Below are 18,758 nucleotides of genomic sequence, written 5' to 3' on the forward strand. Positions count from 1 at the left end.
TGCTATTTCACGGCACAGTCATGGCAATTTGCAGGATACATTGTTTACGGAGAATGGCTTCGCCTCGCTAGGCAGGTCACTTTCTCTTGTTAATTAGCTCCACTGCCCTTTTAATGAGGGCACCTTCAGGAAACAAGACTCACGGGCAAATTAAGTGTTTTTGCGGTGATGCTCCTCACTGTGGCTGTGGTGTCTTGAACATGCCCGTCCAGAATGGGACAGATCGTTGGCGATACCCCAAGCTCAACTCATGACACAGACCAGCTCTTTGCTACTTGCTGGGCATGTTACAAGTACAGACAGCATCTACCATTCTAGTCATTGTATCTTTATGATGGAGAGGGACAACCTTCCCTGCTTTAGAATCTGTCGCTGTCAAACACTGTAGACACAAGGCCGCTCTGTACTTGTGCGTCTACAAGGCACATTTTAAGCACTGGCACAAGATCTCTAGCTTTGAGGGAGTTTGGCAATTTGCCGAACGTTTCACTGTTAAGACGAGCGCCCCTGTTTTCTGCGAGCCCTCGATCGAATTAAACAAGCCAAGGCTGCAGGGCTGTTCAGTTTTCCCGACTCCGTCCAATTGGCCGATGTAGCAGATACCACGTTAAGGCAGTCGATGGTGGAAGCTTTCCCTCAGAAAAAGCTCCGCTCTCACGTGGCCCAGATGCAGACGTTATTTTCGACTCTGACGCGAGCGAGCCACTCTCTGTCTTCTGCGTGTGCGGAATGTTCCGCGGATAAACAATGCGGCGTTTAACCTTCATGTTCTTTCCCGTGGTAATTGGCAGTACTCCCCCGCCTGACACGTTTCCTTCTTTGCCACTCGCTGCACCTCTGACAGCTCGCGGCTCGTCTTTTCCCTTTCTGCGGAGCTGCCATCTCCATGGCAACTGCCTGTGGTTTATGGAGACGTCTCCCGTTGCGTGTCCTCTGTCGTTTGTTTATTCCTGCGTTCGTGCGACGCCAGAAAAAAATCGTAACCGCGCAATTACGGGGTGAGCGGCAGAGTCGGGTGCAGAATGATGTCTGTTCCAGGAACTTAAAAGTTCTGAAAACATTTTTCGTTTATCATCCACTAACACCACAAAAGAGGGATTAACATTTTGAAATTGTGCATCTCGTAGGTTGTAGTCGCGTGCTGTCAACAGGACCCTGCTAATCGGCGTTGCCATTGCCTGCTCGTCTCGGCTAATGGTGCTGATTTCACTATGAAAATAAATTGAGAAGTCAAAAACGAATAGCGCTTATGCTCATAGACAACGACCCTCCAGTTTTTATGCATTTACCGAAGCCTGCTTCGCAGTTGGCCGTGGCCCTGGTGTAGTAAATTACCCTTATATCTCGTCTTGTGTTTTATCGGCGCTTCAATTAGAATTTATAAATAGAGGCTGATGGCTGAGACGGCCCAGCTGCGGGACATCGGGGGTGCTTTATGACGGCACGTCGGGGTGATGTACCGCGCCCGGCGACAGCTCGCCAGACCCTCCGCGTCTCCCTCTCGGCTCCCTCTTAATGAAGTGGGCTCCGCGCCCCAGCCGCGCCCCGGCCGGGGCGGCACTCGCACCGGCCGCCATTGATCTCTCCGGGAGCGGGGCGGGGCGGCGCGATCGATCTGCCCAAACGCGAATCCCAGGAAACCAGTAAAAAAAGAGAAAAACACCTGGGATCCTATTGTTGCAGTCTTCACCCCCCCCCCCCACGGCAACCTCCCCACCAACCCCCCAATCTTCCTTTTCTTGTCCCAGTGTGCTCCAGCAGGCATAAGACAGCCGACCTCTGCAGTTTCCTCCTTTGCAGCCCGTGAGAGGACCGCGGTTAAGGAGCCCCCCCCCCCCCCACCCCCCCCCCACACACGGCACAGCCACAAGTTTGAAATGAAGAAATAAAGTGGTTAAGGTGGCTGACGGTTTGCCGTGGATTTATCACGCAGGTATCGTACGTTTTGCGGACGGCATCGATTCCCCCCCCCCCACCCCCCACCCCCCCTCACTCTCCCGTCTCTTGTGCCAGCGGCGAAACCCGATGCCCCCGTGACGCGTTTCAGGGGAAAAACAGGAGGGGATATTAAGACACAATTTACGAGAGCTATTTCTTGTAATTGCCTGTTTCCATGGGGGGGGGGGGGGGTGGGAAGGTCATCCCCAGTTTCCAAGAGTCTTGTTGATTTATAGAGAGTGTCAAGGACCCCGCGGCGCAAAAAAACCTCTTCTCCTTTTCGCCGAGCAATCTCTCGCTTTAGCCCCCGTATATTATCCCCCATGCAAAGAGGGCGGGGCAGGTCAGATGAAGACGTCGTCCAGGCCCGGGCCCCCCGCGCTGACTGCGCCTCCGCGCTCGGTCACGCGAAACCCCCCTGCAGACCCACAAGCGAACAGGTGTCCGTTGATTCTCTCCGCCTCCGTTTTTCCACCGCCCGAAGCTCTGGGAACCTATCTGCTGCCAGAAAGGCATCGGTCCTTCGGTTGTTTTTGCCAAAAATTAGTAAAGCCAGAGATCCGGGTTTGTGACGATCCTGATAAAATTATCCTTTCGTGGTTAGCTTGCTGGGATTGGCTAACGGCAAGGACTGTGCAATGCGAATGAAATGCAGTGCATTGACTCAGGCCGTGTCCATTGAGAGCCAGTTCCTGAAAGGAGCCTGTAAGGCACTCCTAACCCCACTGAGGTCACCCCCCCGGTAGCTCCCTCTGGCACTCAGGTGAAATACAGGATAGAACACATGGGACACATGGTCTGAACTTGGCCCATCTTCCCAAAACTAATGGTGCAGGGAAGGGAGAGCCCCAGGTGGCAGAGGGCTGGGGTCACACCCCTACTGTGCCGGACTCCCGCCCCCCCCACATCTTTACTCCACCCCCACCTCGTGCAGATTGGAGGGAATCATATGCGTCAAAGCCCGGATTTGGTTTGGTAATGTTCCTGTCCTCTCCTAGGATATTTAATCTACTCCGGGGACTGCCGGAGCACCTGCCTGACCAGACGTTCGCGTTCGCGAAATGACACCCGCCGTCAGTCAGTCCGACACGTACCCCCCCCCCCCCCCCCCCTCGTACCCGTCTAACGCCGCGAGGAGCCGGCTGGCCCCCACCAGGTGTACCGCGCCGCTTTTTGACGTTGCCAAGTTTCCGCGCTCCCGGTGTCATCCTTCGAAACCGCCGATCGCCGTTGCGCGCGAGCCAACGAACGCCGACTCGTCCTTGGAAACGTCCCTTTCGGCAGAGCCGGGGGAGCCGGGGGGTCGGCGCGTCGTCCCCGCGGGCGCCGTTGACGGGCGGTGCTGGGAGCGAGCCGAGCGCGGGCGGCTCCTTCTGCGCCACCGGAAAAAGCGAGCGCCTCGGAGAAAGACCGCTGCCGCTCGCCAGACCCCTCGTCCGGCCGCCCTGTTCCGCCTGGCCATCTGAGGCCTGTCACCGCCGCCCGTCACCGCCCAGCCTGCTCGGAGTGTAGCAGGTGTTTTAAGTAGTTTCGCACGCCTCGCGCTGTTCATCCCATTTTCGTCCATCTGGGGCCCTGTTAATGTTAATGCACATCTGATCAAATTTGTGGAGCCTCAGTCCTGTCGTGCCTGCGCCTCTCTTCAGCTGTTTAGGAGCGCTTACTCTTAATACTTCCCCCCAGTACTTTAAGCAAGGTGGTCAATATCAATATTAATATTCTTTGGACATTTTGTCCTGGATAGTGTAGGTCAGTGAGATGTCTGCTTTTGAGGTGAGAAATGGTGGTACTGCCTTTGCTCTCGCATCCACGGTCAGCCGAAGTGGAGAGAGGAAAGGCAGGCCACGAGTCTAGGAACAAGAGCTCCCCCTAGTGCCTGAGAGGCAGTAAAGTAGTGTCAGGAAGACGCCCAGTGCCAAGACTGCAGGCAGCAGTGATGTAGCACTTTTTTTTTTTTTACTTCCCATCAGGCCCTTTGAATAGAACCACCCTCCAGTTGGCTTGCTGCAGTCTGCATGTTAGTTCAGGGCTGAGAAAAAAAGGGCATTTAAGAACGATTTCAGAAGGAAAACTGAAATTGTTCTTAAACTGATTTTTTTATCCTGTTTGTCTTTGTGGGAACTTTGCCAGTGTAAACCACATTAAGTCATATCATTTTTTTCCCCTTTTACTTTTGACAATGGGCCACAAGGGTTGGTGTAGTAGGCAGTAAAGACACAACATATTTATTTGTGTTCATCTTATCATAGGTCATATCATACTGTTATTTATTTTATTTTTTTTGATTTCTCCATTGGTTCATGAGATAAGGTAGTCATTTTTACATTGTGAAACCAAAGAAAATTACAGTTTTTCTATTTTCTTTTTGTGTTTGATGCTTAAGAAATATTGTAAGTTTCCTTTACAGTTCACCTTCCAGTGATTGACATCAAGCTGGACAAACCACAGGAGCCCCCCACCAGCGAAGGCGGTTGTTCCTGTTAATACACAGTACCAGATTGGGCAGCTTCATTTACACCACATGCTTGTTGTGTTGCTTCCTATTGGTTAGCTTCCAGTTAAGTTCAGGTTGAATATTTGGCCTTTCCCATTTGACTATTGGTCATTGGTTGGAACTAGTGTTACATCAATTTTCTGTTGTAAAATATTGTACTTTATTAACTAAATTGCCAAAAAAAAGAGAAAAAAATCCAATAAGGAAAAAAAGCAACAAAACAGTAGAATTCCAAACATGTGTATACTTTTTTGAGAAACTAGAATGGTAGTTTTTTTTGTTTTGTATTTTTGTATACTAAAGAAAAAGCACTGACAAAGATGCAGACAACCTCAGTTTTCAGCTTGTACCAGAATGGGAAGGATTGGAAAAGGCCGTCCAATGGCTGCAAAGTAGAATGAACGGAATTGCATGCAAGCGGTTGCTTTGACTCCCGTCTGCTGGGGTCCGCCAGTTAAACATGTTAACGCTTACTAACACTTGTGAACTCACGCACCGTGTGGAAACAACTATTGTCTGTAAAACTGGATTTGGATATTTGAGTTAGGAACATGTCAGTAGTGTTTGTGTAAATGTTCGCTATTCATACAGGCAACGTTAGAATGCAAATTCTGGCCTGACCGGGGCCCTTAGGAAAGCCATGTGCGTGCCCCATTGCTTACGGTTTGTTTTCGCTGACGGTATTTCACAAGCTTTTGCGAACACTAATATTCACCGCAATGTGCTGTACAGTATTTATATCGTGATCGCCCTTCATTACATTCAGTCTGTATTCACCCACGTGAACAATGGACAGCAGGTTCAGATAAAATCAAAGGGCTTGGCCTCCCTGCTTACGGACATTCATTGGCTCGGTTTCGAATATATTTCATGATTTATTTTTCGTCTGAAAATGAATCCTTATTCGTCCATCTGCGATATCTGTGATTCGTTCCAGGGGTCCCTATCTGTGTGTTCCCCAAGGCAAATTAAGACATGAGGAAAGGCCACACTGCACGTTTAGGCCTTGCTCAATGCAAAGGACTCCGTGGTGAGTTTAGAGCCGGACCAATGGGAGACGGCCGCTTTGGTGTCAGTTAAAGGCAGTGGTCAATGCAGCCCAGCAAGGACACTGCAAACTTTGCAAAGCTGTCTGAGGAATTGTAGGAGTAACAAAGTAGTTAACACGATGCTTTAGTTTCATTGTACGTCATTATACATTAGTCTGCGTAATATGTGTGATATTTATTTATCCGTGAAGACGATTCAAAAGTAATACCGCCGTTTTTAAGAGCCAAGAACCGAAAAAGCACTGGAAGTATCATGGACCACTGACTGGTAAAGTACTTTTACTTTGATGTCTTTCATGAGGGATCTTAATGCACTTTTTGATATGTATGTGTTTTGACAGCTAATGTAATATATATATTCCACTAGTCCAATACTAAGTACTGAAGGAATAAGCCCATAATCTTTATAGCGGTTGGAATGTCTTGAAGAGCAGAATCAGAAAAGTGACTGGTGTTCCAGCAGTATTGACGGTCACCAGGGGAACTTTCATTTTGAATAAGAATGAAAGCTCGACCCACCTTAAACGAGCCGAAAATGGTCTCCGACTGCAGGCGGAGCGCGTTGCTGGGTTTTTCTGCTTGTCGTTTGCTTTAACGCAATGACACGGTGTGCTCCTGCTGCATGCTCACATCAAAGCTGAGGGGATGATTGCCTGCAATGCTTTCGGTGTCAAGAGAGCATACTGCTGCCTCGTCCGGGCCGTGTTTCCTTCAATGACAACAAAAGATACATTTTCCCCACAGTGAATTTAAAGCCTCAGAATTTTTTTCAACGATGATTTATCGCTGTTTATTCTTTTTCACACCTGTCTGTGCCCTTACTTACACTGTATAGAGAGAGCTGTGCTTGGTACTAGCAGACTAGCGAGACTCCTCCGTAATGGGATGTTGATGATGAATGCCAGAAATGCTTTTCATTGTCATTACAGATTCATAACAACCACTTTGTTTTTAGTATGTACTTGCTGCCTGACAGGACTATTGAATAGGACACAGAACCTTGTTTTTAAAAAGAAAATCACACTTAGGGGTAGGATGGACAGGCGCTCCCTGTATACCTAATCTGGGACGGCCCCCACACTGTAAAGTATGCCACTTACCACATTAAAGATGAGGGAATCTTAGTAGGCTTCCATGTTGAACGTTGTTGGTGTCAACTCTTTGGTTTGCTCTCTGTTCTCTCTCTCGGTATTTATTACACTGGTGCCTTCTCGGAACACACAAAGGCATGCAAAGCTCTTCTTGTAGGGCTCATCCCTACCGTTGAACTCTGTGTATAGAGGAGAGCCTCGGGGATATATTTGGGGCAGGGGTTATTTATTGATTGACTGATCAATTAATTGACATGTGTACTTGATAATGTTTATTGTTTTTTTTTTTTTTCTGGAGTGTGTTGGACTCTTCTGAGCTGATGTAGTAACAGGGCATTAGAGTAGCAGACCCACCCGTACCGCGACAGTGCCCGTAATTTGGCGCCCCCTTGTGGGAAACGTTGAAATCACTGCAGATTTAGGTTTCACCTGATTGGTGAGGGTGGTGGGGGGGGGAAGGGGGCGCACAGTCGTTGGGCACTGCCCAGCTCACACATAATGTTCAGATAACATCTCTGTGACGTGGGAATTGCGCCACAACACTGGCGGAGGGTCGCAGTGACGCTTAGAGAACGTTGCGTGTAAGCTGGGCTCTGTTGCGAAGGGTGTCAATGTCACAGCTCTGTGGAGCAGACCTGGTTGACTCCGAGCTGGTTCTCCATTCACACTGTATAGAGACTTAGCATGTCTGTCTAAAAGATCAATAAAATGTCTTATTACCAAATTAACCTTTTTGTCTTCATTTTATCATTTAAATGATGTCTGTACTGCTCTAAAATAAGATTCAATGAGTTAGTGTTCGTGTGTGTGCGTGTGTGTGTGTATAAGATAGTGTATTTGTATATGCATTTGTGTGCACATGTATGTGTAAGTGTGGTTCTATTTGTCCGTGTGCGTTTGTGTGTGGGGGGGTATGTGGAGAACCAACCAAATAAAACACCTCCTAACCTACACCACTTCTGCAAATTTCATGCATTTTAAGCAAATTGAACTGCGAGTAGACGTTTCTGAGGAACATTATCTGCTTGCTCACTCTTCCTGTCTGACACCACTCAATATCCTGATTTTTTTTTTGGTTCGGTGAGAACTCTAATACGAAATAAAGAAATTTCACTGGAGCAAAAGGCAAATTGGGTTTCTCATTTTCAGTGAAGGCTTGATGACTTGTAGCATTGCAGATCCAACAGCTACCTCACACCTGCTGCTCTGTAAACTGAAATAGCATTAATCAACACTTGCTACAGTGAACAACAGACTGATCTAAAGCTCTGGGTGTCTTACTTCAGTTATTCTAAATCAATCAGTCACACCATACCTGACTGACGGGAGTTCTAATGATTTCATGGAAGGATTATGCACTGTTAGTTTAATGTCCTTCATAAGTTCTTATTGGTCTGCTTTGATATGTTTTTGTACAGCACTTTGAGCTGCTTTTTGCATGAAATGTGCTATATAAATATAAATAAACTTGAAACTTAAATGGGTCAAATCAGTAGAACTGTGTATCATTAACATCTCTAGAATATTCAAATATCACAATGGAAGCTCTTGTCCAAGTGTTATTATACCCCCACTTTCACCTGTATAAATCCATAGAGCTTTCTTCGTTGCTGGCCTTAAACTACATTCTCTATTTTCTTTTGTTTTGAACCAATTTTTATTTTTTATTTTTTTACACTGAGATTGAATAAAATGGTTAATTTAAACCATGAGTTCTCTCTCGATTATTGAACAATTGAACCAAGGGGGAGGGAGGAATCCAGACTGCAAAAGCAATACATACCCCAAGGGGGCAGCAATGCTCTGAAACTTTGAAGTGAGCACAGAGAAAGTCAAGCCAGTGAAGTCATGGCACATGTCCTTTTAGAATTATGAGCAGTTACGAGATTCTACTCAGTCACCAACTGAAGTATATAATCAGCAGTGACCTGTTTTTTCGTTTGGTTTTGGAGAAACCTGAAGGAGGTCACACGTGTTACATTTTGTGTTTATGCCGTGCACTTGTTCCCTTGGGTTTGGAGGGTCATATAAGGATGAGCATTTTCTTTGTTCTATTTTGGGCCCTTGTTACTTGCATCCCATTGGCTTAAGGGCTTAAGTGTAGCGGTATGTATGAGGTTGTAGTTGTGCAATTAATAACACTTGACATTCTTTGTGCTCCTGGTTGTCAAGCTTGTGTAATTGTGTAGTTGGGTCACAAGCCAATAGTCAACAGGAAAGCACAGAGTTTATTAACGCAGTGCTTGGTGAAATAGAAAATGGACGCATTCAAAGGCTCCCTGTGCCATACAGAGAGGAAGGCACAGGGTGTATTGGTTTATCAGAGAATTTATTGTTGTGGGAATTAACGCGCTTCTCGGTGGGATTAGCAGCTGTGTGAGTTTCGAGCGTCTCCTATTGTGGCAGCAAGTACTTACATGTAGGGCGGGAGCCAGCTCATCTGCAACGGCGGCTTTCCCAGGGAGTTTCGTCACAGCGACCTAAGGCCACCGCCACCACTGCTTAATGGAAGTGCCCTGACACTGAAGGATTGTGGGACATGTAAGAATAGTTCTTACCCGGGAACTGCAAAAGTAAAAAAAAAGGCTAACCTGAAGAATGAGGACAGCTGGAGCGCAGAGAGCCTGTGAGCCATTTATCAACAGAACAAGACGAGGCTGACTTTTAAATGTCTGCTATCCTTTCTCCTAGTCAGACAGGAAATGCATCCGGAGAAATATATACAGTATCTTTCCATCAGAAAGGTTTTATTAAACACTGCATAAGCACAGCTTTTACATATTTAGCATTTCAGGTTCTTCTCGGTTGGGATCCAAACTACATTCAGCGGGACTTTTTGTAAGGTATGCGTGCAAAGGTGAAACTGAGAGGTCCAGGCACACGCGCTCTGGGGAAGTGAGTGGAGAGCTCTGTCCTGAGAGGTCACAGGTGTGACCTCTGTGGACATACGACCCTCTGTGCTCGCTGTCCAGACTGCTGAGCAGACGGAGGCTCCCCCCCACCCCCCACCCCCCCAGCTGGACCACGAGCTCCCAGGTGACTGGACTGGGTCACGGGGTCGGGGGTCAGGGGTGAAAACCGAAAGCTGGAAAGGACAGGAAAGCTGGATGGAAGCCAGAGAGTCTGAACGACTGGGTAGTAAACGTCAGAAGAAGGAAAGGCATCCTCATCACATTTGCTAGAACTGGAATCAGGTGAAACGCTATGGCCGTTCAATGCATTCATGCATTTAGAGGTCATGCTTGGCATAGGTCTGATAGGTACTAATAGCAACAGGTCCGACTTGTAAGCCTTTACAAGTATTTTTTTTAAATCCAGGGCCTATCCACATTAAATGAAATTGAATTGAATACAATCCCCAGGAGTTTGTGAGCTGTGAGCTAATTTAGTTGGCAAGCATAATGGCAAGCATTGTTGGGCTGAATGCCCTGTTCTCGTCATTACGTTAATGTTATGTTATGTTATGTTATGTTATGTTATGTTAAATGTTCACACCATGAGGAAATCTTGTCCCAGTGTTCCTGTTCAGAGGCCTGTGTTGTTGGAGCTGGGAGCCGAGCTGCTTCCCTTGACCGAGATGCTGCTTTGACTGCCACCTCTCCCCAGGTGTGACCAGGCCTGCCAGAACCTGCAAGCCTACAAAGCAGTTGGATAGGCAACTCCCACCTGCTTCAGTCACCATGACAACATGACACATGCAGCGCAGTGGCGAAACCAAAAAAGAAACACTTCTGTTCAGTCACTGTGACCAGCCATGATTGATGTTTGTGGTTTAATATTTACTGTCCCTTTTAATTGTTAACAGTTTCGTAAAATGCGTAAACCCCCGTGCCTCCTGCAGTGTGAGGGCTTCTAAAAATAATTTGTGTTTGGATATGGAGAGTGATCCTGCTGATTAGCTTCAGGGAAGGATCAGTCTGTCTTTATCTTTCTGTTGAAAGTTTATTCATTCTTATTTGCTCATTACAGCTACTGGTAACACACAGCACTCTGTATGGCTATATCATCAGTAAATTAGTGGTCACATGATTACTTTATTTTACTTTATTTTAACTATGATTTCAGTTGTTATTTAGAACTTGTACAACTGGTACCTTGTCTTCCTGGTAGTTACTGCTGTCTGACTACTTCCTCTGAAAAGGCTGATTGGCTCAATTTGGTTGATCTGCGATGGTCTACACGATCACCTCTGGTAGAGCTCCTTGTTTTCACAAACCAAAGAGGTAGCCGTGGGCACCTGTGTTCAGATACTGACCAGCACTGACCTGTGTCACTCTCTCTGTCTGTTTACAAACACACCAAGACAGAGAAGTGTTCTCTTTGACCTTATCTTGAACAAAGAGGGACTGGCTTCTGTGATGGGAGATGGGAGCACATTAATACATAACAGATGCTTAATTAAGACTGCCATCTAATCCCTTTGCATGGATGGATGAATCTTTTGTTGACAGACAGCTCTGTTTTCCCTTTTTCTGCCCTGCATCTCCTACCTTCAAAAGTGCTCATATAGTATGTATCCTCTGTGTTTTTTTAAATGGATACCAAAGGCTAATTTGCAATGTTATACAATGTTATATTCATGTGGGCCTATTATATCTATTTGTAGTGGGTGTTTAAGAGGGAAGAGGTCCTTCATTCTTTCAACCTTCTGTGGTGGGATTGTATCATAGGCTTCACTATACCTCCATCGTGTCCTGATGATTGGTTCTTTCTGTGAGTGATGCCATTTTGTGTATGTGTGATATGCGACAACAAAGACACTATTCTGTATCAGTTCGGCCAAGTAACAATGCGTAACAAAAAAAAAAACATTTGCGAATTTAAGGCCAATGCCAGTGTTCAATGAATGGCAGAATGTCAGTTTGCTTAAATCATTCTTTCTGTGAGGGACACCACATTGTCTGTGTATGCCTGGTATACAACAACAAAGAAACTATTCTATATCAGATAAGCCAAGTAACCGAACGTGTAAAAAATATTTGTGAACCTTAGACCAATGCCAATGCTTGGCAGAATTCCAATGGGAATACATTTAAACTAGGCAGACTCTGAGAAAACTTCACATGACTGGCCTCCTGAGTTATGCTTGGAGAGTTGTGCTGCTTCCTGTTAATTAGGAAGGCATTTAATGCTTTAGCGATCAAAAGGGGACCATCTGGAAGACCTTTCGAAAGGAGCATAGAGAGGAAGTAGCACAGATGGTCATGTTCAAGATATCCAACTTGACCACCACTGTAGGCCAATATGCAGTATGAGTCAGGATAGGTACACAGAAAGTAAAGGTCAGAATCTCTATCAAGAAATGAACCCGCTACAGCAGAACGTTAATCAGATAGCAAGCTGAACAATTAGCAAGCACACATTTTTCTTTTAAAAACGTTTATTAGAAATATTTCAAGTTGTATAAATACAATAGCATAGAATAAGTTAGTGGCTCTATCCAGTGACAGTAATGTATAATTAGTTTAGAGGTGGGCGGGGTCTCTTGGGGCTAGCCTATAGGAGACCATCTGTCAGAAGGACCCTGGGTCAGGGATAGACACCTGCTCTGTTGGGAGGCCTACAGCTGAACCAAATCCCACAACACCAGCTGTGGGGGATTACAGACGAGCAGCCAATTGACAGACCCCCTTTGACAGAGCCTTCTCATAATAACATTAGTTCCGCCACTTCAGCAGACAAGGCCTATCTCTGTGTAAATGTACAAATATAAATGGAATCGTTTTTGTTCACCTTGAACATCTCTTTCAGCACCTTGTAGTTCTAAACAATTTCCTATGGATGACATTGTGAACACATAATTTAAACATAACATGCCCTTTTTTTGGCCATTAAAAACAATACAAATATAAAAAATGGCTTGTGAACATTGGCTGTTGTTTGGGTCTCCTTTCCCTTTGAAAATCCTTCTAAAGTGTTTCCTCAGCAGTAAGCCTACGCCAAGATTTCATCTCTCTGTAAAGAAAGACAGTGTAGACAGTTGTCAAGATGCTGCGAAGATATTATTTAAAGACACAACTGTCTATTACATACTTCCATAATGTACATTCCTATCAAAATGACCAACATTTTAGAAACATGATGGTAATGTGATGGCACCAGCGCAGTGCTCGTGCAACGTTGTGAAACTCAAGTCACAGCAGAGGATCAAGCACCGCTTGCTAAATCTGGAAGGTGGTGATTGCTCCACACGGGTTTTCCTCAGACTGTTGTGTAACTCACACACACTCGCAAAAGGATGGTGACAACGTGCCACAGGAATGCAACAGCAACAACGCGCACTACGGTCACGGCGCGGAACGCAAAACAACAGGAAAAAGACTCACATGTTGCAGACGGGCAAAATTCTTTCTCGCTGGGGCTTCTTGAATTTCCTCAGGAAGGCAGGAAGTTTGAGCTTGCATCTGGAGTGCTTGGGGGCGGGTCTAACAGGGGGATGGGAAAAGACGCAGGTGTCAACGAATGAGGAGAGGCACTGCAGTGCATCCTGCCAACGGCATTTGATTGAAACTTTTGAATCTGTTGTCATTGTTTATAATATTTAAAACATACATTTGCAAAACCGTTTATTATTTTTTGCGATTACATGCGATAATATTGAATGTTGACATCGTGCTACGCATGATAATGAAATTTGTACAATTGCAAGGCAGTTGACCTGAAGGAAGAGGTATCCACCCATCCAAAAATAGCCTCTCCCTGCCCCTGACAGAGCCACATCTGAAGTAAATCCATAGCATATATACAGACCTTGGGTTTATAAACTAGTAGCTGCTTGTCCTCATATTTTATCTTTCTGTTGATGGGGAAGAGAGTGGGTTTGCATTAATTTCATAGATAATGGCCAAATAACTCTATACTACCTGGAGAACGGCAGGAAGGTGTGTGTGTGTGTGTGTGTGTGTGTGCGTGCGTGTGTGCGTGCGCTCATGTGTCTGTGCGTGTGCATGCGTGCGTGCGTCTGTGCGTGTGCATGCGTGCGTGCGTCTGTGCGTGTGCATGCGTGCGTGCGTCTGTGCGTGTGCGTGTGTGCATGCGCGCGCGCGTGTGTGTGTGCGCGCATGCATGAGCGCATGCCATGGGACACTCACCGTTCAGCCTGCACTGCAGCCTGCGTCTGTTTGCCAGCGTCCTCCTCCTCCTCCTCCTCCTCCTCCTCTTCCTCTTCGCTCTCGGCGATCTGGTCCCAGACCTTGGCGTCGACCCACAGCGCCTCCTGCAGGCCCAGGCCGCGGCCCACGCAGGTCACCTGGCGGCAGAGCGGGCAGCGCACGGTCAGCATGCCGCTCTTGGGCTGCGCCATCAGCTCCAGGCAGGGCGCGCAGAACGTGTGCCGGCAGTGGAGCACGCGGGGCACCCTCTCCCTCCGGGAGTAGGCCGCGTAGCAGACCCCGCACTCCCTGTCCTCGCACAGCACCATGGCTCCGCCGCAGCGCTGCAGTCAGAGAGAGAGAGAGAGAGAGAGAGACGGCACGTTATTCTCTAAAAACACGCGAATCAGAGAAGCCGATCAAACAGCTCCCTCTCTCGTCTCGCAGCAAACGCGTGAGATATTCATATGGCACAGGCACGTGGTAAGGCGGATATCTAAGATCCAGGAAGTTCTTTCCTAATACATTGTGTTCATAGAATCTGTATATCAGGAGCACATCCGTTATTGCCACGAACCAGCTATACAATGTTTAATGTATCGCAGAATGGCATACTTTATAGTCCCATATGCATTGACACTGCACATAATGAAAAGGACAATAACAGACAGATTTTATGTAGTGTATACTTTTAAATGTAATATGTATACATTTGAAATTGTATAATTGCCAATACTTCAGTTCATTTGAGATTTAAAGAGTATAGTTTCACTCTAAAATATCAGCTGTAGTGTTGGTTAGGGTTAAAGCAAATATTTAATATTTATTTAAACAAAAATGAAGAAAAGTCAACTTTGGAAAGTACTTCCTACCTGTGCTTAAGTTAAGTCTCACCTCTACTACTGAGTTGCTTTTTATTGGCCTAGTTTTTGTAAACCCATGTGTGCTTTTAGTGTACATAACTTATATAAGATATATTTCATTAAATCTATTTTAGAATTCTTCTTCTAATTATTATTATCATTATTATTTTATTATTATTAGTCGTCACTGATATTTTTAAATATAGAATATCATGGGCATAAACCCAATGGCATAAGATCTTGAATGTCAAAACACGTCAAGTTAATTATAGGCTAGTTACCAGCTTAATTATACTAATATGTTGTAATATCAGGTTTGTGTGAGTGGCTTCACGATCCGTGCTCTGAAACCATATTTAAATCATTTTAAAAGAACTGGAGAGAGAATAAAGCAAACGGTAAATAAAATGCATATCCTTGATCCTTACATGTCCTTGATTGATCATAGTTATCACAATGTCGTTGCAATTCTACAATTCTAGGAGATTAAAACATAAATTTCTTTTTTTTTATGAAAAACTGCACTCACCGTATACTTACAGTAATCTCTGCTGGTTTAGCTGTATGTCCAGTTCCAAGTCAGTATGAATGAATCTGCGAATACAGACGCCGAACTCTGTTTATCTTATTTCCAAAAATGTATCTCTGTTAAAGAGCGCTGATGCTTCTCTTCTCCCTTCCACGCAGCCAAACCAGCGCAACAGCTGTGGAACCGGAGGAATCACTAACGGTGTTTTAAACAGCAAAAGGGGGTGGACTCTTTCTCGCAGTACGTAGATGTCTTTTATTTTCCTGTCTGACCGTGGCAGCTGGAGAAGCGTAGTACTCGCATGCAAATCCAGTCCACGCTTGGCGATAATGGTCACGTGCACATGCGCAAATTGCGCATAGGCTTACGGTTTCCTCACTTGGGGTGGGGGGTGGGGGCGAGCGTCTTTTATTTGTCTTCAAGCTCAGAGACAATGAAAGGGCGACATGCCATAGAATAATTTTTAGGTTTAACTTCATCGAATATTTTATTATGCACCTCTGAGGAAATACATGACAAAAATTTTGTTTATGTAGTTTTGCTGTTACACTGTGTTTCCTTCTCCAAATTTCACAAAACATTCTGCAGTTTGGGCGACTGTTAGGGCCCCCATTAACTGTTGCAATTGCCCTGCTCTGAGATTAATCTATTTTCAAACCAGAAATAGAGATCAATCATCAAATCTTATTGGTCTGCATCTGAAATGACTGTGTGGTGGAAGGCTTACAAAAATATAGATGGCATATTTACATTAAAATGTGTGTAGCCTAAATGGCAAAAAAAAAAGTATAGTGACTACTCTAGAGAAAGATATGCTTGCTCCATTCTTTAAATTATATCTCAAAACCATATAGCTACCTAGAGAGGAAGTAAGGATTTACTGTGTTTTATCTTAAATTTTATTTTCATTGTTGTGTCAATGCAGCACATTATCTGTTTGTCATGACAGATGGTGGTGGGAACAATGTTATCTTGACTGGTGGGTCATGTGTCTTGCCTTAGGCCTTATGAAATTACCATGAATTCCTTTTGAAGTCAGCATTTGCCTTAAATGTTGGTCTTTCCTCACATTTGTAATTTTTCAAACAGATAAATGACAAATCTTCAAGTAAATACATTAGTATCCGTTCAGGGGACATGCACTGTAGATTTCATTAAAAAATGAATACACATCACTGCCATTTAAATAAACATTCCTATATTTATAATTTACTGCATGTGTTTACTTGCAGGACACAGGCCCAGCTGTGATGTCACCATTCCTCTAATTAAGATGAGTAACTTATAAATCAAGACTTTAGCTTTTTTGACTTTCCAGAGGGAATTTTTTCCTCACAGGTGACACCTCGGGGAAACAATGTCTTTATCAATAGGAGATCTTGTTTTGTTGGGGAAAGAGTTAGACGGGCTAAATGATAGGTAATATTTTAACAAGGAAGCTGCTTCAAATAGAATGATTGTATCAGTGTGCTGGGTGCTGGCTAGTAGAGCTCTGTTGACTAACAATATTGGGACAATAGACTCAGGATGACATAACACACCCCCATGACCCCAGGAAACAATTCTCACCTGCCATCATGGGGGAAGAAGGTTGTGGCATTGAGGTGGCAATTGTAATTGCCATGATGATTCTCACAGAGGGCAGCCAAATGGAACCCGTGTACAAGAAGACATTCATGAAAGGACTGGAGAATTACAGTACTTCCAAATATGATCATCACAGTTTAACCAGTTATCTCTACCTTCAACCTATAGTTTTACAGGTTGCTAATCAAAGACTAATTTGGTACTGTGTTGGTTGGCTCCCTGTGTTTGTTTTTACAAATCACCTGTTAATATTCAGCATGATATTTATGACAGTAAACTCATATTAACAGACATGATGCCACATCATTTCGCATCCTCCACACTGCAACCCTGAGACATGTTCAACACCATGGGGAATTCTACTGGCGTGGTTTATTTATTTATTACATATTTTTGCACAAGGAAAAGAATAACAGCAACAACTATAAACTTAAACTTAGGGAGAAAATAAATGTGACGGGAAAGTTTTAAAAAATCTGGAAGGGGCTTATACAAAGCACTTTTCCTTAAAAAATGAACTTATGGAACAATAAAAACACAGATATCAACAAAAGAAAACTATCTAGAAAAAAACAAAAGTAAAAAAGGAGTGACGTTAAAAAGTGGATTAATGGAGGGAGGAAATTGATTGAAGTGGTTACTTACACAAAACAGGCCCAGCTGTGATGATGATTCCTCTCATTAAAATGACTAGCTGATAAGGACTTGAACTTTTTTGTTGTTGTTTCTTTTCTTTTCAGTAAGCCGCATATGTAGGCTTTGGAAACAAAGTTTGTGGGCACTTTCGTCAGTTATTTCAGGTAAGCACACAACTGCTGAAATACACCCATCCTTTTAACAATATCCAACTGATTAGCACTTTCTGTTCACTGATGAAAATTCTGTACATAAGTAATGTGAGGTGAAGAACGTGAAATCCACTTCTTCTGTTCACTCATATTGCTGCTATGTGTGAAAATACAATAGCCTATTCTGAATGACATGAAAAATGGCTTGCGCTGCCATCTGCTGACCATGTTTTTCACGTAAATGAGTCGCATCATTTCGCTATGCTTAAGTCTTTTTACATAAAACACACAGTGCTTGCAGATCTACCTAGAGCGCGTAGCCCTAGGTAAACGCACAGCAACAACTCCCCCCGATATCATTTGAATTACTTGACCGTTGAGTACAATTCCGACGGGATCCGACTGGGTTGGTTCCGGGATTGGTTTACGCAGTATTCATTTTTAGTTTTTGACAGACTTCTATAACTTCATCAAAAAGTCGGGCTCGTCCGGGATTTGAACCCGGGACCTCTCGCACCCAAAGCGAGAATCATACCCCTAGACCAACGAGCCACATGTATTATGCTTCACATCAACATACAAAAACAGTCTGCACATAAATTCATTATTTAGGTTTATTGTATATTATCAGTATGTCATTGATAGTATGACATTGGACTGTCGCCAGGTTCTCCCGCAATAAATAAAACTAGTTTGAATTTTATGCCTATTGTGTTGTTCAGTGATTTTGAGCACAGCATTCGGAAATATAGGTTATTCTATTATATGTTGCGAAGTTTTCCCACACCCCTGGAACACATAGTTGTTCACCTTTAAAACCTAACCCGGGCTCGTCCGGGATTTGAACCCGGGACCTCTCGCACCCGAAGCGAGAATCATACCCCTAGACCAACGAGCCATTGTGTCCTCGTCTCACTTGTTTTGTTTTCGGGGGAAATGAGCGCAATCTTACACGCAATAATGATTTCCACGTTAACAAACTCGTTCATTGTTAACCGTACTTCGACGGAGTGTATAAGGAGGGCTCGTCCGGGATTTGAACCCGAGACCTCTCGCACCCTAAGCGAGAATCATACCCCTAGACCAACGAGCCACGACGGTGTATAGCTTTGTCGTATTCTGTCAGGTTTCATGATGTTGTAATACGTCGAAAATGAACGGTGTCAATTATTGGCGTGTTAAAATTTGACGTGTTGACACAAACGTCCCCAAAAGTATTTGCTGATGTAACGGCCTCCATTATTCTGGAAAGACTTTCCAGTAGCTTTTGGAACATGGCTGTGGGATTTGCTTCCATTCAACCACAGGAGCATTCGTCAACTTGGATA

General features: G+C 44.7%; 2 protein-coding genes and 3 non-coding genes across 8 annotated transcripts in view; 1 reads left to right on the forward strand and 4 right to left on the reverse strand.

Annotated features, from left to right (window-relative positions):
* The window catches only part of rab6ba (RAB6B, member RAS oncogene family a), a 69,704-nt gene extending 62,404 nt beyond the window's left edge, over positions 1-7,300 (forward strand). For all 3 annotated transcript variants that reach the window (XM_035414111.1, XM_035414112.1, XM_035414113.1), the window contains exon 8: positions 4,358-7,300. In XM_035414111.1, coding sequence (XP_035270002.1) covers positions 4,358-4,422 — 65 coding nt within the window. In that variant the 3' untranslated portion in view covers positions 4,423-7,300. The remainder of the gene's footprint in view (positions 1-4,357) is intronic.
* Positions 7,301-11,940: 4,640 nt separating this feature from the next.
* im:7152348 (uncharacterized protein LOC559250 homolog) lies at positions 11,941-15,391 on the reverse strand. Of its 2 annotated transcripts, none has more exons than XM_035415702.1 (4): positions 15,067-15,391; positions 13,664-14,007; positions 12,899-12,997; positions 11,941-12,527 (listed from the first exon to the last, which is right to left on the reverse strand). In XM_035415702.1, the coding sequence occupies exons 2-4, from the start codon at positions 13,990-13,992 to the stop codon at positions 12,482-12,484; spliced, it is 474 nt and encodes a 157-aa protein (XP_035271593.1). In that variant the 5' UTR covers positions 13,993-14,007; positions 15,067-15,391; the 3' UTR covers positions 11,941-12,481. The 2 variants fall into 2 exon arrangements, with proteins under 2 accessions (XP_035271593.1, XP_035271594.1); XM_035415703.1 differs by having other exon boundaries at positions 15,056-15,391.
* Positions 15,392-17,910: 2,519 nt separating this feature from the next.
* trnap-ugg lies at positions 17,911-17,982 on the reverse strand. Its single transcript has one exon. It is a non-coding gene; the product is annotated as a tRNA-Pro (tRNA).
* A 274-nt stretch (positions 17,983-18,256) lies between these two features.
* On the reverse strand, positions 18,257-18,328 carry trnap-cgg. Its single transcript has one exon. It is a non-coding gene; the product is annotated as a tRNA-Pro (tRNA).
* Positions 18,329-18,451: 123 nt separating this feature from the next.
* Positions 18,452-18,523, reverse strand: trnap-agg. The gene has a single exon. It is a non-coding gene; the product is annotated as a tRNA-Pro (tRNA).
* Between the last annotated feature and the right edge of the window lie 235 nt (positions 18,524-18,758).

Source organism: Anguilla anguilla, chromosome 4 (assembly GCF_013347855.1).
Source record: "Anguilla anguilla isolate fAngAng1 chromosome 4, fAngAng1.pri, whole genome shotgun sequence".
NCBI lineage: Eukaryota > Metazoa > Chordata > Actinopteri > Anguilliformes > Anguillidae > Anguilla > Anguilla anguilla.